This window comes from Leptinotarsa decemlineata, unplaced genomic scaffold, assembly GCF_025532065.1.
Source record: "Leptinotarsa decemlineata unplaced genomic scaffold, Ldec_3_MD MMD2_tig00000199_RagTag_RagTag, whole genome shotgun sequence".
Taxonomy (NCBI): Eukaryota; Metazoa; Arthropoda; class Insecta; order Coleoptera; family Chrysomelidae; genus Leptinotarsa; species Leptinotarsa decemlineata.
The window spans coordinates 13,824,355-13,850,077 of NW_027412544.1; the positions used below are offsets into that span (position 1 = coordinate 13,824,355).

Consider the following 25,723-nt stretch of genomic DNA (forward strand, 5'->3'; position numbering starts at 1 on the left):
TTTAAATACAACAATATTTTAATGAAACTTCGATGAAGTCAACATGATTTGTAGTATAATTTGACATGCACAAGGACCAAGTAAATTTGTTAATCAACTCCCTATGGAAGGACTTATGGTGCCCTGATATAAACATGTCAATATAAAAAAGGGTTACCAAAAATAAAGAGAAAAGAAACAAAAGATTATGATGAAAAAAGTACAGTATTCAGCAGAACTGAGAGACATTATATTCAGTAGTTATTTGTATTCTTGGTGAACACAAATAGTTGTGTTACAGTCACCTACAAATTTTAGAATGTGTAAAAAATAGCCCTTTCACCTAAATCTCTATTATCTATGTAAAACATTTTGAAATTAAAGTAAATTTTTCTCACAGCCTTCATTTATCTTATACAAAATCAAGGCATATCTTAATGGAATGACCAACCAGAATTCTGCAAATTTTAACTAAACTCAAATAATCTAATATTTATATTTAACAAAATTGAAAATGTTCATGACATGATATTTCTATATGTCCAAATTAATTATCACATTCAGTTTGCAGACAATGTAGCTACGACAAAATGATTCTTAGAGACAAGAAGTTTTTTAAGATCATTACTTTTTTATTTTTTATTACTTACCTATTTTATATTACATGTTGTTTTCTTTTACTGATGTATGTGTATGTATTCTTAAATTATAATTGAGAAAACATGATTTTCGTGTAATTCAAATATTCATAATTATTGGACTTTTTCTTCCAGTCTAAATTTGAAGAAGTTTTTTTGCGTGATCCTCTCATCGACATATTCAATATTTATTCCTTTCTTTAGAAGTTTCCCACTCTTTGATGGACAAGCAATAAACCAAACAGGTTTTTCCCAGTTTGAAAATATTTTTCAATTCCCCATTTTTTTGTATAGGAAACAGCTTTGAATTTGATATCTTTGAAACTTTCAATATAAAAATAATTAATAGTATCAGAATTATTTTTATTATCCTTAAATTTTGTTATACAATAGCAAGTTCACAGCAGAATGTTTCTGATTTAATATGAACTGATTCTTTAAAAAAGTCTAGCAAATAAAAAGTGTATTTTAAAAAATGAGCACTTGTTTATATGGTTTACATATAAAGAGCAATTACCAAGAAAATCCAGTTTAAATACAACAATATTTTAATGAAACTTCGATGAAGTCAACATGATTTGTAGTATAATTTGACATGCACAAGGACCAAGTGAATTTGTTAATCAACTCCCTATGGAAGGACTCATGGTGCCCTGATATAAACATGTCAATATAAAAAAGGGTTACCAAAAATAAAGAGAAAAGAAACAAAAGATTATGATGAAAAAAGTACAGTATTCAGCAGAACTGAGAGACATTATATTCAGTAGTTATTTGTATTCTTGGTGAACACAAATAGTTGTGTTACAGTCACCTACAAATTTTAGAATGTGTAAAAAATAGCCCTTTCACCTAAATCTCTATTATCTATGTAAAACATTTTGAAATTAAAGTAAATTTTTCTCACAGCCTTCATTTATCTTATACAAAATCAAGGCATATCTTAATGGAATGACCAACCAGAATTCTGCAAATTTTAACTAAACTCAAATAATCTAATATTTATATTTAACAAAATTGAAAATGTTCATGACATGATATTTCTATATGTCCAAATTAATTATCACATTCAGTTTGCAGACAATGTAGCTACGACAAAATGATGATATATTTTTTACATTACAGTTTGAAACAAATATATTTATAAGAGGGATGTTTTCCGTAACCGATTGGACTGCAACTTTGAGAGTTAAATGTGCTTTGATGACCAATTTAGGAGGGACAACATATTTGTATATTGTTAATAATTTATTACCTAACAACTGACAAAATAACCACAATACTTTTTGTGAGCATCTCTTTGGTCTAGCAGACCGTTGATAAAAACATGAAATTGGTCTTTCCACATACAATTATCATCTAAAATATTACAATTACTTTCTGTTATTATGGTTTCACAGCCATCAATTATTACATATTAATGGTATAACAGTATACAGTATAAACTCATCAGATAATCTTTGGAACAGTACAACAATAATAATAATAATAATATTAATAATAATAATAACAGAATTTGAAATTCAGAAATAACAAATTAATTAAACTTCTTCAATAATAAAATAAAGTAAAATTTAAAACAGAAAAGCAGATTATTTTTCATACTAAGTTTATATGTAACCGTTAAGTTTCAAAAAAACTTCATAAATATTTGTCACAAATAATCCTTTTCATCAATTTTTCAGTATCTCTAAAGGACGGGTTCAACAAACTTTAAAACATTGTACTTTGTGTTTTGGGATTATATCCTTCCCCAATCTGAAAAAAAAAATCAATAGAGAATATGCTGAAGTGTAATAAAAGGCAAACTGAAAATATCGCCATGAAAAGTTACTTACTAATAAAAACCACTGAAGGATCAAATAAGTCAAGTAATTTGTATCTATACATATTGCTTACAAATTCAATGGTTTACTTTACATGGTTAATGTTCAGGAAAACTATCCTTTTCCTTTCTCAGAAGTCAAAGTCACTTATGAAAAATGCCCTAATCGAAAATACAATGTAGTGTATACAGGTAGTAACACACTGTAAGGATATTGTGACTTAACGCCGATGTCTCAATCTGCCTACTCTCTACGTCTCGCCGCTGGTCTCTGCAAGAATCAAAGCTTATGAGTAAGCAGATTGAGGCCCTTGCAGAAACCAGCGACGAGACTGGGGCAGACTAAGAGCTCAGTGTAGTGATAACTTCTTGAAAATGGCTTCAAAGTCGAAGTCAAACCGTCGAACAAAACACCAGACGCAGTACAATCTGAACTTCAGATTGTGAGATTGAAGACCATAGAAACTTTTTCGAACACATATACATATATACTGTGTCACACACTTAAAATGATGACATCCCTGTATTTTAGTCAATTTTGAAAGCAAAGATTTGATTTTCAGTTCAGACGTAGACCCTTATGTGCCGCACTTTTCGCAATACTTAGCCCAAGCGACAGCCTTAAACCCAGCTTGGCTGGATTTAAGACCATCACTCGGGTGAAGTATTGCGAAAAGTGCGGCACATGAAGGTCTATGACTGTACCAAAAATTAAATATCTGCTTTCAAAAATAACTTAAATACAGGGGTGTCTTCATTTCGAGTGTCACACTCTGTGTGTGTGCATTTTTTTCTGCATATTATAGTACCTCATGGTATATGAAATTTTTCTTCTGACCCAGGCATTCTTCCAAGTGAATTAAATAGCTTTTGAGATATAAAAGGATATTTTTAGTTTAACGAAAGCTTGTCAAAAGAAATATAACTGTCACCAATTGATAAATTCTCCACAAATGACTTTTTGGGGTTCTAAGAACGGAAATGATTAGTTTTATGAAATTCAAAGAAAAATAAGTACAGAATTTCTTTTTTTCATAGACTATTGTATTTTTAGACAAAATTGAACTCTTCAGTTGTTTATATTACGCAGTAACTTTTTAGGGCGAACCTTTCTACGTTTCAGCAGATTCTCCATTAATATAGCATTGCTTATAAATTTTTAAAAATTATAAACCCAAAAACACTAAAAAAAATATTGACTCTCCCACAAAAATGTCTTTCAAAGAACATTGTGCATTGTACTACGACCAGTACATAGTGTACTTCAGAAGTAACTATGAATATGGTGTCACATTATTTTTTCGTCAGATTTGGGTTTGGTAGGCTGAAAACGAAATTATTATGAAACGAGTCAGAATATCGAACAACATTTCAAACTGCTATTGAATATGAACTAACTGAGAAACATCTTTACTTCTCACCAGTTTCATTCACATCAGTCAGTATATTGGGAAATACAATAATACTTGCCTAATTTTAATTATTTTTCCAAGACATTGATGTAACCACTGAATGAATTTTGAAAGTGAAATTTTCAATAAAAAAATATCGAAACTGATTACTCGGGAATCTCACTGGAATATCTCACTACTTTTACATTTTATTGAAATTTATGCCTACTTCCGGCCTATCTGATCAAAATTGAATATTCCTGAAAAAATGTTGAATATGATATACATCAACAATAATGTTATAGATACAAAATGATCTAACACCCAATTCATGAAAGATAGCACCAAATCAAGGAATATAAAAAAGAATATCAAATGAATTATTGTTGTAAAACGAGAAGGCACTTTGGAAATTTCAAGTTGTGATCTGAGGAAAGGTATATTTTTAAATTCACTTTGATCAGTCCTGAGCACAATTTGAGTACCTTTTTCCCTGAATAGGTCAGAATTCATTTCACTATGGTCAATTGGATATTGTAAAGATCGTGTTTCACTTTGGTCTTCTGCATTCTCTTCCGATTCATCATTTAGAAAACAAGTTGTTTTTGTCCAGCAGACATTTTCTTTAGGATCTTCTGTCAATTTGAATGTTACCATCTTGTTTGAATGTTGGTCAATATTATATTCATATGTTTGAAACAAAATACTTCTTCGTCTCCTCACATCACGCAACTTTTCTTGTTCACTTGTATAAAAACTTAAGTCTTTACCCACTCCTTCGAAAGAATTAAATTCAGTCAAAATATTTTTGGCATTTCCATATTCATATCCAGAAAAATAATTATTTTGAAAATAATGTGAATCTGAATCAATTAACAAATTTTCTAGTGTACAACAGGCGAGTCCATCATTATAAGGAACAATACTCATATCTCCATTAATTTCTATATTATTTAAAACATCAGTATCATAATGCTTCACCTTATTTTTACGACTTCGTGAAGTTTTCTCATCGTTTGCCCCACCAGAAAAACCACATTTTATTCCTAGAATGTTATCTTTGATAGTATCAGATTTATCGAAATATTCAAAGCTTTCCTCATAAGCGTTTTCTTGTTTTTTATCTTCATATACTTTTATATCATTACTAAAAGTATTGAAGCTTGTGCATCCAGAAACTATATTTTCTTGCATGTGTTTAGTACGTTTCCTATTCTTTTTTTTCTTTTTCTCAGACAATATAATAGTTGACGTAGGCAGTGCTATTTCTTTTGTTTCTTTACTTTCATATTGCAAATTTTCCTTATAAATTCCATCAAAGGTATCAGAATTTGATAAATGAGTTGGTAATTCATTGTCAATTTGTTCATTATCGGTCTCTATTTTTTCTGGAGTATTTTTCTTTTTTACATCTGAAACAATTACACATAAGTCATTGTTATAATCAGTTTTAGTTTCACCATCATTAGATTCATTATCAACTTTGATAACGGATTGATAAAGGTCAGGATTAGGAAAAGAAATATATCTACTTTTTGTTTCATCACCAGAAAGTTCACTAGGACTCCACAAGTTGTTTAAACTATTAATTAGACTAGAATTTGGAGTTCCAATTATACCTTCATTAGCATTTCTATAAGAAATCTGCCTTTCTGATGTTTTCGTTTCTTCATTTCTTGCATCCCTGACTTTATTATTATTGGAAGGTTTCTGTTCATTTCGAGGAACTTCAACTTTTGATGTAAAATTAGAAAATGTTTCACATAATATATTGCTTGATTCATTAACCTTATTTTTCTTCTTCTTACCTTTAATTGACGAGTTTTGCCTTTCATTTGAATTACTTTGTTTATTAGTGTTATTTTTTTCATTTTGATTCTTTGGGGTCTCTGTATCCAAACAATTAAATTGTGAAACTGCTGGTGAGGGGAATTTTTCATCAGGTGGACGAAACACAATGAATTTAATTTTTTTTTCCTTTTGGTTACCAACGTTGTTCTCAGTATTTACTTCAGTGACATGGTTTTGATTTGAACATGAATCAATTTGATAACTTACGCTTTGATCTTGTTCATTTCCTTTGTTGATTTCTTTAATTTTTATAGACCTATGATATTTCTCAATTGTATGTATTAAATGTAATGGGACAAAATGAGTTTCTTTTTTACTTTTATCAATTTCAACTTCGCTAACTTCACAGTTGGTGGATGAAAAAGTCACACTGGCCCCTATTGAATGCATTTCTGGGAAAGCATTTTCAAAATGAACATTCTCCAATTCACGATCAGAATTTCTTAAATTTTGCCCTTGCTGTGAAAGGCTCTCAATGGTATTTCCTTTTTTTTTCTTTTTTCCCTTTTTTTTCTTTTTCTTTTTTGTGGAGTTCTTGTCAATTTCGCTTAGTGATTCAAATGACTGAAAATCTACAATTTGTTTCAAAGTGGAAACATTTGAAGATCTAGACTCTGCCACTTCTATTTCGTGATTGTCAACTTTCTTTCCATTTACTTCAAGGCTACTGTCAACAACTGGAATATGTATTGATGAATGATTGAAGTCAGGGGGAAATAATGGTTGTTCCACTACTGAAAAGTGCTTATTTTTTTCCAATTGAGCTTCCAAGCGATTGATCCAAACATTTTCAGGTCTTCTAGGAGCCACAACATCTAAAGGGAGGGGTGGTGGTTTATACTGTCCATGGATATGGTCAAATTCTTCAAAATCATGTAGATGAAGAGGTATGAATTTAATTTTTTTCTTCTTTTGGTTACCAATGTTATTCTCAGTATTTACTTCAATGACATGGTTTGGATCTGAATATGAATCAATATCTTTACCTATGCTTTGATGTGGTTCATTTCCTTTGTTGATTTCGTTCATTTTCATAGACCTATGATTTTCCTCAATCACATTATTCAAATCTAATGGGACAAATTCAGTTTCATTTTTACTTTCATCAATTTCAACTTCCCTGACTTCACAGTTGCTGATTGGAAAAATCACACTGGCCTCTTTTGAATGCATTTCTGGAAAAGCATTTTCGAAATGAACATTCTCCAATTCATGATCAGAATTTCTCAAATTTTGCTCTTGATATGAAAGACTCTCATTGGTTTTTCGTTTTTTCTTATTTTTTCGCTTTTTTTTCTTTTTCTTTTTTGGAAGGCTATTGTCAGTAACTGGAATATGTATTGGTGGATGATTGAAAACAGGGGTAATTAATGGCTCTTCAACTACCGAAAACTGCTTAGCTTTTTCCAACTGAGCTTCCAAGCGTTTGGTCCAAACATTTTCAGGTCTTCTAGGAGCCACAACAACAAGATTTCTCCGAATAACATCTAAAGGAAGGGGTGGTGGTTTATACTGTTCATGGATATGGTCAAATTCTTCAAAATCATCAGAGTCAGTTTCCGTATCTGAAAAACGGAGTCCATGCACCTTCAGAGCCAACAACCATTCTTGTTTTTTCTGAAAACAATATAACGAATGAATCATGTAAGAACTAATACTATAGCAAATATTCCTTGTTCAATAAACGCATTTTTTTCATTTATTCATTTATACCCGTTGAGACACTGAGAATTTTCTTCATTCAATATGTCTATATAAATATTATAGAAAAGTTTACTGAAAAACTAGGTAAAAAATAAAACATTTCAAAATTTTCAGGTAACAAATTCACTTACATCATACAATACTTTATCACTTAAATAACCATTCAACATTCTCTTGAAGTTATTTACATTATTACAGTTTTTGATTGGCTTTGGCAGGTTAGTACCGGTCAGTACCGGGGCAGGCGGTCCTCAATTGAAGACAAAATGTTAATAACCAAGAAAAGTACTTGATAAAAATAACTGGGTGAACGGAAGCAAGACATAAGTGGAACCACCTATTGGTGAGATACCCAAGTCAACTCGACAAGTTTTTATGTCAGTGTTGGTGGTTGGACCCATCAACCGACAACTGCGATATCAGAAATTTGGGAAGCTAGCAACATGTGGATTCGTTTTCCGATGCCATTCCAAGATAGCTTCCTACATTTTGTCTTCAATCGAGGACCGCCTGCCCGGTACCGACAATGCCCGACAGGCTGAAACAGCTGTCTACCGGTGGCTCTTGAATTGAAATCAATATGGGAGTGATCAGAAAAGTATTTATCTATATAGGAAAGGGGCAACCTTGAGCATGTCATAATGCACCTCTCCGGAATATTATTCATCAGCAAATTGATGTTCGTATACTGGTCACACGTCTTTGGTCTGGCTTACATATGTTCAATCGCAATTGGAGCATGGAATTTCATATATACCCTGGGATTCATTGACAATTTTGTCCTTGGGGAAATGGAGGAATGTGGAAATTTGATTGTTGGCGGTAAATATCGATTTTATGTCCTGTTTTTTTTTGAGAATTCGGCCAATTTTGCCAGTTACAGCCTTAATGTAGGGAAGGAAAGCCTTGTGGGTAACGTTGTTGTTTTTTGGATCTTTGGGACCGGACAGAGAAGTTTGTTGACGATGGATGGATCTATCAATTTGATGGTCTGTGAATCCATTTTGAAGGAGAGCTGATTTGAGTTGAGCCAGCTCTTGTGGTTTGTTGTGGTGGTCTGTGAGGTTGATAGATCTGTGGATGAGAGAATTCAAGACCGAGTTGGTTTGTGCTGAATGATGGTGGGATTTTGCGTTGAGGTATCTGTTTGTGTGTATTGGTTTTCTGTAGACCGTGAAGGTGAAGCAGTTATTGGATTTTGTGATGAAGACATCTAGGAATGGAAGGGAGTTATTGGTTTCAATTTCCCTTGTGAATTTTATATTTGGGTGGAGGTCGTTGAGGTAATCAAGGAAATTATGGAGAGTTTCGGAGCCGTGGGGCCAAATGACAAAAACGTAATCGACGTATCTAAACCAGCAAGAGGGTTTATGGTCAGGGTTGGCAAAAACCAAGGTTTTAAAAACTAGGTTTACTTGATACAAAGTATTGAAGGTCTAAGTACTTTGAAAATTAATACATTGTTTTATAAAATAATAGTAATAAACAATGAGAAAATAATTAAGAAAACTTTTATTTTTATTTACAAACACAAAAAATTTAATTTAACAAAAAAAACATCTTCAAACGTAATAATACTTATTCAAAATAAAGTTCGAAAATACAAAAATACAATTTATTTATCTCCGTTTTCGGCAGATGTATTAAAAACTTTAAACAAAAACACCAGTTTGGAGACTTGCTGTACCCAGCCTGTTTCAAAGTTTCGACTGCACTAGCCCAAAGGAAGAAAATATTTTTTCAACGCCAGCCGAAGACGCTTGGGCTGTGAGAAGTTGTTTTCCACCACTCAATCGGTGTCACTTTTGAAGTGAAACTGTTTTCAAAAAAATGTTTTTGTGAAGGCACACTGTTTAGCTGAAATTTTATAATTATTGGCAAAATGTAAATTTCAGGATACTTTTTTTTGCGAAGTCCAGTGCTTTTGATATCTCTTCCTGTGTTAAATCTAACTAAGGAGATTTTTCCCTTGAGTCAAGCAAATATGATAAAAAATGTGCTTCTGTCATTGCCATTTCATACCGAGAGAAAAATTTAAATATTACAAGTCTAAAATGACAGTTCTTTTAATTATTAGAATAATTTAAAATATATTAAATTAAAATTTTAAATATCCAATTTTTATTTGTTTATTGAGCTGTAGTTTTCATTATTAGAATAATATCAACAACATAGAGAGGAAAAAACAAAAAACAGTTTTTTTCTTGGTTTAAACCTCGGTTCAAACCATGGTTTCAAGCATGTTGGTTTGAACCTGCCAACCCTGTTTGTTATTGAACCTGTCAATAATCTTGATTTCGAAGTCTTCCATGAAAAATTTTGCAAGGACCGGTGAAAGAGGAGAACCCATGGGGGCGCCCTTTACTTGTCTGTAGAAGGTACTTTGGAAGAGAAAGTATGTGTTGGACATACATACTGATGAGGCTGAGGGTGCCTTTGGAAATTTGGGGATTTTAGTGAATAAAGACAGTACGTCAGTCTGTTGAATATTAAGGTTTTTGAGGATTTCAATGAAGTGAAATGAATTTCGTATGTATGACGAGGACTGTTCTGCCATGAGTTCAAAAACTCTGTTGGATAACTCACAGCTTCGGTGGCATCGCAACTTATATCTACGCTCGATGGACAAACAATAATAGTGGCGGAAAACTGTGAGGGGAGTGAGAGGGGGCCTATTTTGTGTGTAATAGCTATTAAAAAAAAATGGAATTGGTGATAGAAAGGTGGTAACAATTGAAATTTAAAATAAATTTCTGCCAATGCAGTTAGTTGTCAGTTGATTGGTCAAACCATCAATGCCGACTTAAAAACTTGGCAAGCTAACTTGGGTGTCACACCAGTAGGTGGTTCCACTTATGTCTCGCTTGCTTTCACTGTTATTTTTATCAAGTTTTTCACACTTTGTCTTCAATCGAGGACCGCCTGCCTGATACTGACGATGCCCAACAGGCTGAAACAGTTGTCTACCGGTGGCTTTTGAATTGAAATCAATATGGAAATGATCAGAAAAGTGTGACAGATACCCAACGGAAAAAACAACAACTAACCCTGCTAATGCCCAGCAGAGAGTTGAAGTAAAACCATCAGGCACCTGTGCAACGTCTTCGACTTTCAAAATGGACTCTTTAATAATTGCATTCATCCAAAATTTTGATTTTTTTTTGGGTAAAACTTACAACGGAAAATTATTTTGAAAATGAAAATGTTTTGTTGTTTAATGTTGATAGTCTAATACAAAATTGAAACTATACTCATTCAAGATTATTTTTGACAAGTTTTAATTGGAGAAAATATTTCAAAACTACTTACAGTTACACATTTTATAAAGAAATTTTTAGATGTGAATCCTTCAAAATGTCAGTCATTTGACTGATATAAAATATTCTTCTTTGTGCTAGAAAAAAATATATATTGTAGAGAAAGATAAAAAGCTTACTGTTGTATTGAATAATCAGTTTCCTTAGTGGCCTTGATATTGTTTTCACAGAAGATTGCAAAGCTTTATAATCTGGTAACCAAATATATAAAATGCTGGACATATGTAACTTCAAATATATAAACTCAGACAATGTATGTAACTTATACTTTTTTTTGTTGGTTTAATTTATGATAACTATAGTGTACCATTCACTTATGAATTTTTTGTTTATATGCATGTAACTATTATTTGGTTGTAATACTTTTTTTTGTCGGTTTAATTTATGATAACTATAGTGTACCATTCACTTATCAATTTTTTGTGTACCTATTGTTTGGTTGTATTCAATGTTCAAGATCAAGCGTACTATAGGTAAGTTCATGGTTGAGTGGAAGGGCAAAAACCTGTCCTTTTAAAAATATTTTTGAACTCTACCTTTGCATTGATTGGTGCAAGTGAAATTATCCCTTTTTCATATGGCGTCGACTGAAGGTGACACGTGCGAACCTCAGGAATCAAAACGCGAAAAAGCGGATAATTCTGTTAAAAATAACGATGAAAAGTATGTGGAAGAGCCCAAGAACATGTTCAAGTGCTGTGCAAAGAAAACATCAACAGTTATAATTTGTATAAAGTGCTTTTCTGTCTACCATAAAAGTTGCGTAGCTCGAATGAAAACTGTCGAGATAGGTGAAAACAAAATAATCTGTTGTGACAGCTCAGGTATCTAAGATCTATTGATCATTTGAAAATTGATGATAAAAATCAAGTTCTGAAGGAAAACAATGCACTTCTTATCCAAAGAATTGCGCAACTGGAGGAAAAAAGTAGCCAAAAAAACCTCCAAAAGAAAACAACTCAATTCCGACGAAGGAAAAACCGTTTCAAGGCTCGAATCAAAATCCAAGATCAAACCATCATCAACAAATCAAACATAGTACAACGGTAAAATCATCAGGAAACGCAACAGAAGATGCCAACCCAAGCAGCAGTTTGTCCCTGTCCAAACAGGAGCAAAGTGTGACAGTAACAGATACAGAACGCCCTGGAAATGGAATGGAGCTAGAACAAACACCTAGATACTGGCAACACTGAAACCACAGATGACACGCCTGACACAAATGACAATGATTAATGACAGCGATGAAAACAAACAAAAATTATGGACGGAGGTGGTGAAAAGAAAAAAGAAAATCCACGAAAGAATCAGTACAGCAACAGAGGATAGGTCCAATGGTACTTTAATTGGAGCAGCGGTCCCTAGACGAGCTTGGTTCTATGTGGGAAAAATAAAAAATGAGGAATCAACACCTGAGATGTGGGAAAAATGGCTCAAAGAAGATAACAAAGACGCCGTTTTTACTGTGGAAAAACTCGAAAACAAAGGAAAGTTCTCATCCTTTAAGATTGGAACACCCATGAATCTGCTGAGTAAATTCGAAAACCCGAATTACTAGCCACCTGAAGTCATAGTAAGACGTTTCAACTTTTTGAAAAACAGAGAAAATGATTTTTTTAGGTCAGAAGTGAGCTGCCACAGCAGTTCCAAGAAGCATTTTCAAATTGTGTATCAAAACGTGAGGGGCCTGCGTACCAAATTAGAACCCTTTAATAAAAATGTATTGTGCCAGAACTCAGGTGTCCTAGCTGTCACTGAAACCTGGCTGAATGATTCCTTCTACGATGGTGAAATAGGAAACTCCAGGTACTGGGTTTTCCGCAATGACAGAAAGTATGAAGAAATGCAAAGCCATAAGAGGCGGAGGTGTCATGATTCTAGCCAAAAAGAAGCATTATCCACAGCTGATCACCAAAAGTAATAGTGTAGATCATGACTGGATAATCACCTCTGTTACGTTTCGAGGAATCAAAATCTTAATATGTTGTGTATACATTCCCCCAAATTCAAGACAAGAAGTATACAATAAGTTCATTTTATCTCTAGAAAGTGTTGATGAATTGAATAATTCCGATTTTGTCTACATTATAGGCGACTTTAATATTCCAGAAATAGATGGTGCATCTTTCGGTTTCGAGACCTGCACAGGTAAAGGTAAATATATTGATGACCTCATGAGCAACTATGATCTCTTTTCTGTAAATGATATAACTAATTCAAACCACGTCACTCTTGACCTCGGCCTAACAAATTTAGGCAGCACAAGTGTTACAAAGGCAACTTCAAGACTATATGATAGCATAGACGAGTATCACCCCCTACTAGAAATTGATATTACTTTGATCGGCTCAGAATCTGTGACAAACGAAGAAAATATCCCAGAATATATTTATATATTTCCGGAGCGGTGATTACGTCAAACTTTATCACCTAGTAAGCCAAACTCAATGGGAAAATGTGTTAGTATCAAAAGATCCGGATGAGTTGGTTGATGCTTTTTACAAAAGACTCTATGGTATATTTGAGGAATGCTTGCAAAAAAAGGAAATAAAGTACAATAATAAATTCCCCCACTGGTATAGCGCTAAACATAGGCAGACAATAAAGGAAAAGGAAAAATACTTTAAAAAATCAAAACGTGCAACTCCAAAACATGGTGAATACAGAAATAAATTTTGTGAACTTAGAGTAAAAGTGAAAAAATTAATGGAACAATGTAAGCTCTCTCACATACAAACTATTGAAAACAAAATCAGTAAAAGCCCTAAAGAATTTTGGAATTACATAAACAATATAAAAATGATTACAAAATATCTAATAATTTCAGATATAAAGATGAAGTAATTTCTGATGACCAAGATATTGCTAATGTTTTTGCTGAATATTTTCAATCAGCTTATAGTAATGTATCTCCAGGTGGCACCAATCTCTCTCTAGAGATACACCTGCGAGAATTATGTACATCATCAATTTCCGAACAAGATATCTGCAAAGCAGTTAGATCCCTGAAACCCAAAACATCAACTGGAGTTGACGGAATTCCATCTTACTTTTACAAAGGTTATATGGAAAACCTATTAAGACCTCTGAATATCATTTTCATAGTGTTGTTGAAAGTAGTGTGTTTCCAAAACAACTCAAAATGGGACGTATAATTCCTATCCATAAATCTGTCAATCAAAATCTCATAACGAACTATAGGCCGATAACAATCCTCCCCTCATTATCAAAAATCTTAGAGAGTGTCTTATATAACAGACTATATGCCCATGTTGAAGACACTATATGCAAAGAACAGCACAGTTTTGTTAATGAAAAATCAACTGTAACAAATTTCATGGTGTTCAGCAATATATATAATAATAATAATAATAATGTTTATTCATGAAAGCTCAAAATTTTACTATTGTTAGAAATAACCATTAACATTTATTAATTTTTCAATAATTATTCATATTTCTCATTTTTTTTAAACCCTTTGTAGAATCTAATTGGAGCATTTCAATTTTAATCGTTCAATGTTATTATTCATCCTGTATATATAAAAATCTCATCTGACAGGAGAAAGTTGTTTAGTAAAAAACGTCAAATTGAAAGAAAGAGATTAATATTGAAATTCTCTTTTGAGATTTGTTTGAATTAGGGACAATCGTAAGTTGAATAATGTTTGTTTGAATTGTTCATTTTCTTATTTGCGTTCTTTTCAGGAATTTGAGTATATAGAGATATACATTATACATTGTTATGTGTATAAAGGTGCCCTGTTGAATAAAATTATTTGCTAGTAAAACTAGTTACAGTGGTTTATTGATATATACTGCAAATTGGTCTCTCAATAACCTATTCAAACTAAGTAATCTCAACAAAGCTCAAATTCGATTTGGTCTACAGTATGGGTCCAGCTATAAATGAAAGAACAAAGCGAGGCCACTGTCTTATATGTAATAGACCATATCGCAATGAAAGAATGGTTGAATGTACAAATTGTATGAAATGGTTTTGCTACGAATGTGTCAAGGTGAAAGAAGCTGTGAGTTTAGATCAACATTGGAGGTGTCCCCTTTGTGGTAATACTGATTCGAAAGCTGTAAAAAATAAAATGTCAGAAAATTCCCGTCTATCCCAGTTAGACAATAAATCGGTAGCTTCATTAAATTCTATACCTTTGAGAAGCGTGAAAAGTACAAAAAGTAGGTCGAGTACAAGTAGCAGACGTAATTTGAAATTGCGATTATTGCAAGAAGAGAGAGAACTATTAAGGAAGGAACGAGAATTGTTTGAAGAATCTCGAAGACTTTTAGAGGAAGAATCTGAGGATAGTCAAGATCTAAACCATGAAGAGTTAGAAAAAGCTGATCCATTGGCAAATGAGTTGTTGTCGCTGCAAATAGAAAGTGGTATAGTACCAAATGAAAACGAAAAGTTCAAAGTTCATGAGGAATCTGTAGAAATAGAAAATATTCCTCATAGGAAATCTGAAAATCAAAAGAAACAGGAAATCAAAAATCCAACTCATCAGTCAAATAGGTACGATGCCCTCGAATATCCTTCACTCACACAACATCAATACGCTGCACGACGATCCACTCCTAGTGAATTGCCACCTTTCAGTGGAAATTCATATGATTGGCCTCTTTTCATCAGTAGTTTTGAAAGATCCACAGAGCTTTGTGGATTTGACAATAATGAAAACTTATTGAGGTTGCAAAAAAGTCTCAAAGGTACAGCAAAATGTGCTGTATCCAGTTTTCTAATGTTACCTGAATGCGTACCCCAAATTATTTCCACTCTTAAAATGCTCTTCGGCAGACCAGATCAAATTTTGGAAACTTACATAAATTCCATTAGACGTCAAGCACCCCCAAAACAAGAAAAACTGGAAACTCTAGTTGAGTTTGCCTTAGCAGTCAAGAATCTATGTGTTACATTACAAGTTAGTAAAATGACTGAATACCTAAATAATCCCATGCTAATGCACGAGCTCCTGGATAAGCTTCCTTCACAAATGAAGGTGAACTGGGCCTTACATCGCAGTACTCTGAAAAAATGTGATGGTCTGATAGATTTCGCAGACTGGATGTATAACTTAGCTACTAATGTATGTGCTGCTTTACCCACTTTAGCCATTGCAGGGCGTACCAAGCAAAATCATCACAATGAGCAGACAAATATTCATAGTTCTGAGTCTGCATTAAGAAATGATGTGCAGTCACATGACAAAATAATAAGATGTAAAGTATGTAGTAAAACCTGCAGATATATATCGGATTGTAAACAGTTTCAAGAATATTCCATAAATGATAAATGGAAAGTCGTCAAAGACTTGAAACTGTGCAGATTGTGTCTGAAACGACATGGATTTCCCTGTAAATATCCAGTAAAATGTAATGAGAATAACTGCCAACGGAAGCATCATCCACTTCTTCATAAAAACTTTGAAAATGTCCAACAGAATTCATCATCCCAATCGAATGGAAACATAAGATCGGAAGTCAACGTTTATCATCAGAACTCTTCACTAAGTGTTCGTTTCCGAATATTACCTGTTACCCTCAAGAATGGAGATAAAGAAGTAACAACGTTTGCCTTTTTGGATGAAGGTTCATCAATATCGATGGTAGATGAAGATATCGCAAAAGATCTCGACATACAAGGAGAAACGGAACCTTTGTGTCTAAAATGGACCGGTGAACAGAATCGTATTGAAAAGAACTCACGAAAGGTACTTCTTTCAATCATGGGTAATTTTACAGGCGCTAGGCTATTCAATAATCGTTCTGTATGAACAGTAAATTCTCTCAGCCTCCCGCAACAAACTCTAGAGATGGCGAAACTCACCGTTGATTACCCTTATCTGAAAAATTTACCCATTAAGTCTTATGACAACGTCAAGCCCCGTATATTGATTGGATTAGATAACTGGGACTTAGCTGTACCGCTTCGTGTCAAAGAGGGATGTGAAGGCGAACCTATCGCTGCTAAATGTAGATTGGGGTGGACAGTATTTGCGCTGTTATCCAATCTTCAGTTAGGTGAACAGTTCATCAATTATCACATCTGCGAATGTGAAGACACCAAAGTGAGTAATGAAGAACTCCATGACACAGTAAAGAAATTTTTCACAGTTGAAAGTCTTGGAGTTAGAGCTACAAATACTATTTCCTCCAAAGAACTCAAGAGAGCAGAATACATCATGCAGTCCACAATAGTTCAAGAAGAAAAATTTTATAAAATTGGCTTGATATGGAAATATGACACCGTTAAGCTTCCTGATAGCCGTGGAATGGCCCTTCAAAGGCTGGAGTGTATAGAAAAGCGAATCAGGCATGTTCCAGAGTTGGGTGTGAAAATAAATTTACAACTTGAAGACTTCATTAAAAAAGGATATGTGAGAAAACTCACTACAGGAGAATTGGCTCAGCAATTTGAAAGAGTTTGGTACTTGCCTATGTTTCCTGTTTTTAATCCGAACAAACCAGGAAAGTTCAGACTTGTTTGGGATGCTGCGGCAACAGTAAATGGAATTTCATTGAATTCATTACTCCTGAAAGGTGACGATCAACTTTCTTCGTTACTAGGAGTATTACTAAGATTTCGAGAGAGAAGAATTGGATTTACTGCTGATATAAAGGAAATGTTTTTGAGGATTGGAGTGAGAAACGAGGACCAACATACGCAACGTTTCTTCTGGCGAGATGGTAATCCTAATAAACCCCTGGATACATATATCATGAGAGTTTGACTTTCGGTGCAACATGCTCACCCAGTTGTGCGCAATTTGTAAAAAACACAAATGCACGCAAATTTTCATCAGATTACCCAAGAGCTGTAGAGTCAATTATTAAAAATCATTACGTAGATGACCTATTAGATTCCATGGATGATGAGAAGAGTGCTATTGAGATTGCGAAACAGGTAGCTTACATTCATTCTCAAGCCAACTTTGAAATCAGAAACTGGCATTCAAATTCACAAATATTAATGAAGACAATGAATCGTTCTTCTCAGAGCCCAGAAGAAATCGACATGAATATGGATTCCGAAGCAACTACAGAAAAAGTTCTGGGCATGTGGTGGAATTTAAACACGGATTGTTTAGTATTCTCTCTGAAGTATAATAAAGGAAACAAAGAAGTTCTTCAAGGCAAAAAAAGGCCTACAAAACGTGAGATACTGCGAATAATGATGTCAATCTATGACCCTTTAGGACTCATTTCAAACTTTTTAGTATATTTAAAAATTCTTCTCCAAGAAATATGGAGAAGTAAAATTACATGGGATGATCCTATTACAGATTCACAGTTCTCTAAATGGCTGACTTGGTTGAACTATCTACCTGAGATAGAAAAACTATCCATTTCAAGATGTTACATCGACAATTTTCTAATGTGGGAGACCTGTAATGTACAGCTTCACATATTTGTTGATGCAAGTGAAAGCGCTAGCGCTGTAGCTGCTTATCTTAGAATCTTCAATGAAGACAAAGAAGATACAAAATGTTCACTTGTTGGGTCCAAAACTCGTGTAGCACCTATAAAACTCCAAACCATGCCTCGACTTGAACTTGATGGCGCTTTGATGGGGGCAAGATTTGCGAAAACTATCAAAAGCCACCTTTCTATTGATATTCACGAAACCATTTATTGGTCAGACTCTAAAATTGTTTTATGTTGGATACGATCTGAAGATACAAGAAAACTGTGTAAGTTTGTTGCTCATAGAGTTGCGGAAATTCAGGACATTTCCATGATTTCCAACTGGCACTATGTTCCAACTAAACTCAACGTCGCAGATGAAGCTACAAAGTGGACCAAGCGACCGTCATTGAAAGCAACGGACAGATGGTTTGTGGGACCAGAATTTCTCTATTCTAAAAGACAATTGTGGCCGATGGAGGAGCCTGATGAAAAACAATGTGCTCAACAAACTGTGAGCATTCATGAAACACAAACATTTCTTCTGAACATTACTAACTTCAGTAGTTATAATAAATTATTATACACAGTAGGCTACGTCCATAAATTCGTCAATTTAATGCGGAAAACATATCAGGCAAGGACCACCGGTATTCTAAACTCAGAAGAACTAAAACAGGCTGAAAATACTCTCATACGAATTGTTCAAAAGGAGTTTTATCATGAAGAAATCAAAACCTTGAAGAATTCATCCACAACAAAACTTCAGCCTACAGTGAAAAGTACCAGCAAAATTTACAAATTGTCTCCTTATCTAGATGAATATGGTATACTACGTGTTCGAGGAAGAATAGATGTTAGTAACCGTATTGAGGTGAACGCTAAACGCCCAATAATTTTACCCCGAGAAAGCCATCTTACAACGTTGATCATTAGAAAGTATCACATTACTTTTCAACACAAAAATCATGAGAGCGTCTTTAACGAGATAAGACAAAAATATTACATTCCCAAGTTAAGAAGAACTCTGAACAAAGTACGAAAGAATTGTCAGACATGTATTATTAACTCCGCAGTACCTGCCATACCGGAAATGTCTCCTCTACCTGTTTGTCGACTAGCCACTTTCATTTCTCCATTTACTCATACCGGTGTAGACTATTTTGGTCCGATGAATGTAATGATTGGAAGACGTACAGAAAAACGTTGGGGAGCATTATTTACATGTCTAACAACTAGGGCAGTACATATTGAAGTAGCTCATAAATTAGACCATGATAACTGCATACTCTGTTTTAAAAATTTTATGAACAGACGAGGCACACCACGACATATATATTGTGATCGCGGAACTAACTTTGTCGCAACCGAACGTGTTCTTCGTGAGGAACTTCAAAAACTCAAGACGAAAATGATTGCAGAATCGTTCATAAGCCCTGAATTATCATTCCATTTCAACCCACCATTATCACCACATATGGGAGGTGCCTGGGAGCGATTAGTCAAGTCAATCAAAATTGCATTATATGATGCCTTGCCAACCAGAAACCCAACAGATCCACTGCTGAGAAGTTGTTTGATAGCTGCAGAAAATATCGTTAACTCCAGGCCGTTAACCTATCTTCCACTGGACTCTGAAGAATCAGAAGCTTTAACCCCAAATCACTTCTTAGTTGGTTCTTCTAATGGTGACAAACCTATAGTGGATTTGGATGTTAATGCAAAGATTTTGAAATTCAGAATACATACCCGACCTATTGCTACGATCAAAATGGTTTAAACCAGTACGACCACTACAAAAGGATGATATAGTAGTTATTTGTGATAAAGATCTACCCCGTTGCAATTGGCCAAAAGGAAGAGTAATAGAAATTAAAGTGTCACGTGACGGGCAAGTGAGAAAAGCCAGTGTTCAAACTTCGGCTGGTATTTTCGAAAGACCAGTAGCCAAGCTTGGCTTATTATGTGTGGACAAATCGAAGGATGGTACACCGTTTCATTTCGAAAGCGCTGTACCGGGCGGGAGTGTTAGAAATAACCATTAACATTTATTAATTTTTCAATAATTATTCATATTTCTCATTTTTTTTAAACCCTTTGTAGAATCTAATTGGAGCATTTCAATTTTAATCGTTCAATGTTATTATTCATCCTGTATATATAAAAATCTCATCTGACAGGAGAAAGTTGTTTAGTAAAAAACGTCAAATTGAAAGAAAGAGATTAATATTGAAATTCTCTTTTGAGATTTGTTTGAATTAGGGACAATCGTAAGTTGAATAATGTTTGTTTGAATTGTTCATTTTCTTATTTGCGTTCTTTTCAGGAATTTGAGTATATAGAGATATACATTATACATTGTTATGTGTATAAAGGTGCCCTGTTGAATAAAATTATTTGCTAGTAAAACTAGTTACAGTGGTTTATTGATATATACTGCAAATTGGTCTCTCAATAACCTATTCAAACTAAGTAATCTCAACAACTATAATTGAAGTAAATGTATTTTAAGTGAATAATAAAAAAAAATCATCAAGCTTTAGTATAAAACTATCGCTTATATGTGATATTAAACTTAAAACTAAAAAGTATAACACTATAGTATACAATGACAAAAAAGTGGTATAAATATTTTGGAGCACATAAGAACATAATCTTGTTGAAAGAAATTACAACTAGTGAATGTATAAATAAAATTGTAAATGATTATTTATTTTATATTTTTATTATTTTTCTCCTTTCGAATACTTATAGTAAATGACATATTTAGGGTGAGTGTAGTAGGTGTGTTTGTAATAATTGAGGTGTAGATACATCATATTCAGGGTGTAAGTCATATTTGGGCTTTGTCATATTCAGGTATTCTCTTATAGTAGATATGTTTGTTGTCAGCTTTGCGTGTATGCATGCTATATACAAACAGTTGGTGTTTTAACTGTAAATACTTTTTGAAAGTTTGGTTGACAAAATCATGAAACAGTGTTCAGCAATAACTTAGCACTCTCGATAAATACTGGAAAACAATTTCATATAATCTACACAGACCTAGCAAAAGCATTCAACTAAGTGAACCATGGAGTTCTCATTGCCAAATTAAGGAAATTCTCAATGAATTAATCAATGATAACACTAGTGAGTCATATCTATCAGATAGAGATCAATTTGTTGCTTTCAATAGAAAAAGGTCGACACTATTCAAACCAACCTCTGGCGTTCCTCAGGGATCAATTCCGAGCCCACTTTTATTTATAATGTTCATTGACAATATAAGTGATTATATAAGACATTCCAAATTCCTACTCTATGCAGATGAACTCAAACTATACCAAACCATCAACGATGAAAGAGACAGTGAAAACCTTCGATTATATCACTATCTTTTGTGAGACGAAGAACTTGATGCTGAATGAGGGTAAATGCAAAGTTATGTCTTTTTCACGGAAAAATGTTATTACTCCAACGGAATACTCAATAAATGACACCAAACTGGAAAAACTTGTTCAAATCAAAGATCTAGGAGTCATATTTAATAGTAACTCCAACTTCAGAAATCACATAGAATATATTGTACGTGATGCAAACAGAAAGCTTGGTTTTATGTTAAGAAACGCCAGGAATTTCAAATGGGAACTAGAAATTCTTTTATTCAATGCATTTGTCAGATCAAAGCTTGAATACGCTTCAACAATTTAGAATACGCAAACAGCATTTCATTCAGAGATGATAGAAAAATACAGAAGAAATTTCTTAGGTACACCTACTTCAAAAAAAATAAAGAGTCTTCCTCTATGATCTCCTATAGGACTCAACTAGAACATTCTGACATGCCAACCCTGTCGAATCGTTGAAGCTTGAATGATGTACTATTTATATTCAACATATTTAATCAGATAATAAATGTACCTTAACTCCTCAGTGTGATCAATATTAATATTTCTAGTGCTATTCTAAGAAATCGCAATACGGTTTTCTATGCAGACACCCGATCAGTCTCCACTCAATCGCTGCCTTAGGCAAGTGAATGATCTACTTGTAAGTCATCAGTCTTGATTTTTTTTGCTGTGATGAATCAGAAATAAGACAGTCGTTTTGAAAAAAAATGTGCCATAAATACCTGTTTTTCTTGTACGTAATTTTAGGTGTTTATTTACTGTGTGTATTGTAAAATCATATATTTTATGTACCATGACATTGACAGTATACATATAATCGGGTGTAAACCTGTTTGGAATGCAGTTTAAATAAAATCTATCTATCTATACTATATTGGGTGGCAATCCTGTCAATAATATCCAATTCCATTCCATAACGAATGTTTTGAGTACAAACTGAATAGAAAAAGGTGTTTTTGTATAATTCAATGTTTATATGAAATTAGTTGACTCGAAAAGGCTTTTTCTTCCAGGTTGTGTGTGAAAATTACTTCTTTGCATGATCTACACAGAGTTTATTTTGAAATTAATTTCTTTCATCCTTTCTTTGGAAGATTCCCATTTTTTTTAATAAAGATGGAGAAGTAGAAAGCCAAGACTTTTCTTTTCCAAAAATTATTCTCTCCTAAAAATATACCCCTTTCATCTCAATGATTTCTTTCAACATATATGTTTAACCAACACCAAACACCATGTGTCTGGTGCATGAATCCACTAAGTCCTAATAAGTTATGGCAATTGGTGTTAGAAATGGTTGATTTTTAGTTAGCTGTTTTAAACTGTTCCATTTAACTTATGAGTATGCCCTGTAAACGTGTTTAGATGTCGATGTCGATGAAATTAGAGTTGAAGAAAACAGGAAGAAAAATCAAAATGCAAAATCTGTTCTTTATCTATTGGTGAATAATTGCAGTCTTGATGTCATAATGCATTGTAAAACAACTAAACTAAAGCATATGGGAAACATTGAAGAAAATCCATACCAATCCATATCAATACCACCAAAACTACAGACGAGGCGATCAATCAGTACCTATATAGACATGAAGGTAAAAATGCTGGATTCGAATTTTGTGAGAAAGTTCAAGCAAGATCCACGGTATTAGGTTTACCTGATCAATATGAGCACTAATCAAGGAATCTGAGAGCTGATGAAGTTGACCTGAATGTGTGCAATTTGAAGTGGAAGCTGCTAGAAGAGGAAAGACGAATCGAAAGTAACCTGAATGGACATAAAGAAAAAGATGAAATTGAAGCATTTGCAGCGCATAAGATACAAGATGAATTGTAAAAGGGAAAAATTGAATCGTAGATGTGGAAAACCATTTAACTGAGTAGGCTCGAACTGAAATAGAGAAGATTCTACCGATACAACAAAACCCAGTTATTCACAAGAACATTTGAAATACTACAGATGTCTGGAGAAAGGTCACATTGGAAAAAAAATGTTTGTTGTCTGCACCAAGAGAAACAAAACAAGACAGATATTCTGATGTGTTGGAAAAATGAGAAGCTTCAACTCCAAAATATGCATTCAGTGCTATACGAAGGAAAGAAAAAGAATATCATTTTTCTCATTTGGTAAATAATAAAACAAATTGGGATACTTGGATACTAGACAGTGGATCTATAGATCATATGACGTCAAATTTGGAAAAATTCATAAATTTTACCAAACAATACATGGTTGTTGAAATAGCTAGTGAGAAGGCGATACTATCAACTGATTTTGAAGACTTTGAACTGAAATTGGACGAGGAAAATGGAGGATACATTATATAACTTAAAAATGTTTTGTATGTTCCAGAACTGAGAATGAATTTATTGTCGATGAGTGTAGCAGCTGAAAAAGGTCTGAAGATAAATTTAGAGGAAATCATTCAAAAATAATTGCTCCAAGTGAAGAATTAGTTGCAAAATCGATCAAAATTAACGGATTATTTGACATGAAAGAAGTCTCAATAGAGAAAGAAGCCCCTTTGGAACTTATACATTGAAATGTAGTAGGCCCCATCACACCAACTTCATTAGGTGATTATTGGTGATATTGTGAGATTGGTTCATGGAGAGCAAAGATGAAGTTTTCATTGAATTTAGAGAATATAAAGAGAGAGCGAAAAATTTACACGGGAAAAATATCTGCTGTTCACGAAGTTGAAATGGTGGTGAATATCTGTCAAATGTATGGTATTCAACATCAAACATGGTATTCAACGTCAGTTGACCATTCCAGGGACTCCACAATAAAATGAAGTGGCAGAGAGGATCAATCAAACATTGTTTGATGCAGCGAGATGTATGATGATCGAATCGGTTTACCTGAAAAATTTTGGGCAGAAGCACTGCAGCAACAGCATGCTATGTTAGGAATCGTTGTGCAACAATTGCAAAAGGAAGAAAGTCCAATATAAAAATGTAAAACGATAATCTCCATTGATAAATCTCATTTACAGGTGTTTGGATGCAGAGCTTGAGCAGTGAACAAATCAAGAATAAATAAATTCACTTCCAAGGTTATGAACTATATATTTTTAAGCTACGATGATAATTTCAAGGAATACAGACTGTGGGATACAAAAAACGAAAAAATTTTCATTAGCAGGGACGTTAAGTCGGAAGAAGACGTTTTTCCAATGAGGAGATGAGGTTTTTAACATTAATATGAAGAATATTTTAAATTTTGATTTATAGAAAAGAAAACGGATGTTTGTACACTGAATGAAAGTATATATGGACAGATGCTGAATAAAACAATAGACAATTTCATTAAAAGTTAGGGTTTTAAAAGATATATTGCTGATCCATGTGTTTATTTCAAAAGTGAAGAAAGAAAAACTTATTTATAATTACCATTTAAGTAGATAAGATATTGATTTTTGGAACTAGAAACGAAATAAACAAATTTAAGTTCTTACCTCCATTGTTTAGCATTTCAGATTCGTTTGACTCCGTATTTAAACTTTAAATCTGCATTCAGCTGTAATTTCATGTATTCTTATAACCTAACTTCAAATTATTGTAAACTGATCACTGTAGATAGTATGATGAACGATATTTTATGACACTGCGAAATTTGTTTCGATAAGAATCAGGGTAACGTGAAACAATAAAAACAGAACTTGAATATATACAAAGGGGGATACCCCAAGAGGAAAAATAAAAAGTAAGTACGTATGTAGTAGATGTTGATAATCTTCTCTTCTTCTTCTTCTCTTTTTTTGCGGTCTTTGCTTCCCTTCGGCGCAGTAGACCAGTCTCCTCCTATTGCATAACCAATGTTATGCCACAGTCGCTTCGTCCGGGGACGTAATGTGTCTTGCTTAACGCAAACTACGTCTATATTTTTTTGATAGACAGTAAGTCCACGTGAATTGAGGTTTTTTTGCGTAATTGGAACTTTTAGCCTAAGTATCTGTGTTCTATCTTCACTTGCTGGTAGGTATTCACCGGACAAAGAATACATACAAAGGTTGTGATATTAGGATTGAAACTAATAAATTTGGAATAAGACTATTATAATTTGATATGGTTATACTCTATGAATTTACATATATTTTTATTATGCTAATATTCAAACTTTCCAGGACTGTAGTCATGTTCAGAAGAGCTGTTATTCTTATTCTTAATCCGATCATTCCACCGACTTTATTCATTAATAAATGAATAAATAA

The 25,723-nt window shown here is 33.4% G+C and overlaps 3 protein-coding genes and 1 long non-coding RNA gene across 9 annotated transcripts; 3 read left to right on the top strand and 1 right to left on the bottom strand.

Moving 5' to 3' along the window:
• LOC111505609 (uncharacterized) lies at positions 1 to 25,250 on the bottom strand. Of its 6 annotated transcripts, none has more exons than XR_012464986.1 (3): positions 24,968 to 25,250; positions 3,913 to 7,301; positions 1 to 2,375 (listed from the first exon to the last, which is right to left on the bottom strand). XR_012464986.1 is itself a non-coding variant. In XM_023160452.2 (3 exons), exons 1-3 carry the CDS (start codon positions 24,971 to 24,973, stop codon positions 2,331 to 2,333), a joined length of 2,538 nt encoding a protein of 845 aa, XP_023016220.2. In that variant the 5' UTR covers positions 24,974 to 25,249; the 3' UTR covers positions 1 to 2,330. The 6 variants fall into 6 exon arrangements, 4 of the variants coding, with proteins under 4 accessions (XP_023016220.2, XP_074029082.1, XP_074029083.1 ...); XR_012464985.1 differs by having other exon boundaries at positions 1 to 3,766; XM_023160452.2 differs by having other exon boundaries at positions 4,815 to 7,301; positions 24,968 to 25,249.
• Positions 14,183 to 16,499, top strand: LOC141481447 (uncharacterized). Its single transcript, XM_074172984.1, has 2 exons — positions 14,183 to 14,356; positions 14,413 to 16,499. Exon 2 carries the CDS (start codon positions 14,598 to 14,600, stop codon positions 16,488 to 16,490), a length of 1,893 nt encoding a protein of 630 aa, XP_074029085.1. The 5' UTR covers positions 14,183 to 14,356; positions 14,413 to 14,597; the 3' UTR covers positions 16,491 to 16,499.
• On the top strand, positions 17,580 to 20,532 carry LOC141481446 (uncharacterized). Its single transcript, XM_074172983.1, has 2 exons — positions 17,580 to 20,390; positions 20,447 to 20,532. Exon 1 carries the CDS (start codon positions 17,582 to 17,584, stop codon positions 19,898 to 19,900), a length of 2,319 nt encoding a protein of 772 aa, XP_074029084.1. The 5' UTR covers positions 17,580 to 17,581; the 3' UTR covers positions 19,901 to 20,390; positions 20,447 to 20,532.
• Positions 22,893 to 24,967, top strand: LOC141481448 (uncharacterized). The gene is made up of 2 exons (XR_012464987.1): positions 22,893 to 24,217; positions 24,286 to 24,967. It is a non-coding gene; the product is annotated as an uncharacterized lncRNA (long non-coding RNA).
• Positions 25,251 to 25,723: the final 473 nt, after the last annotated feature.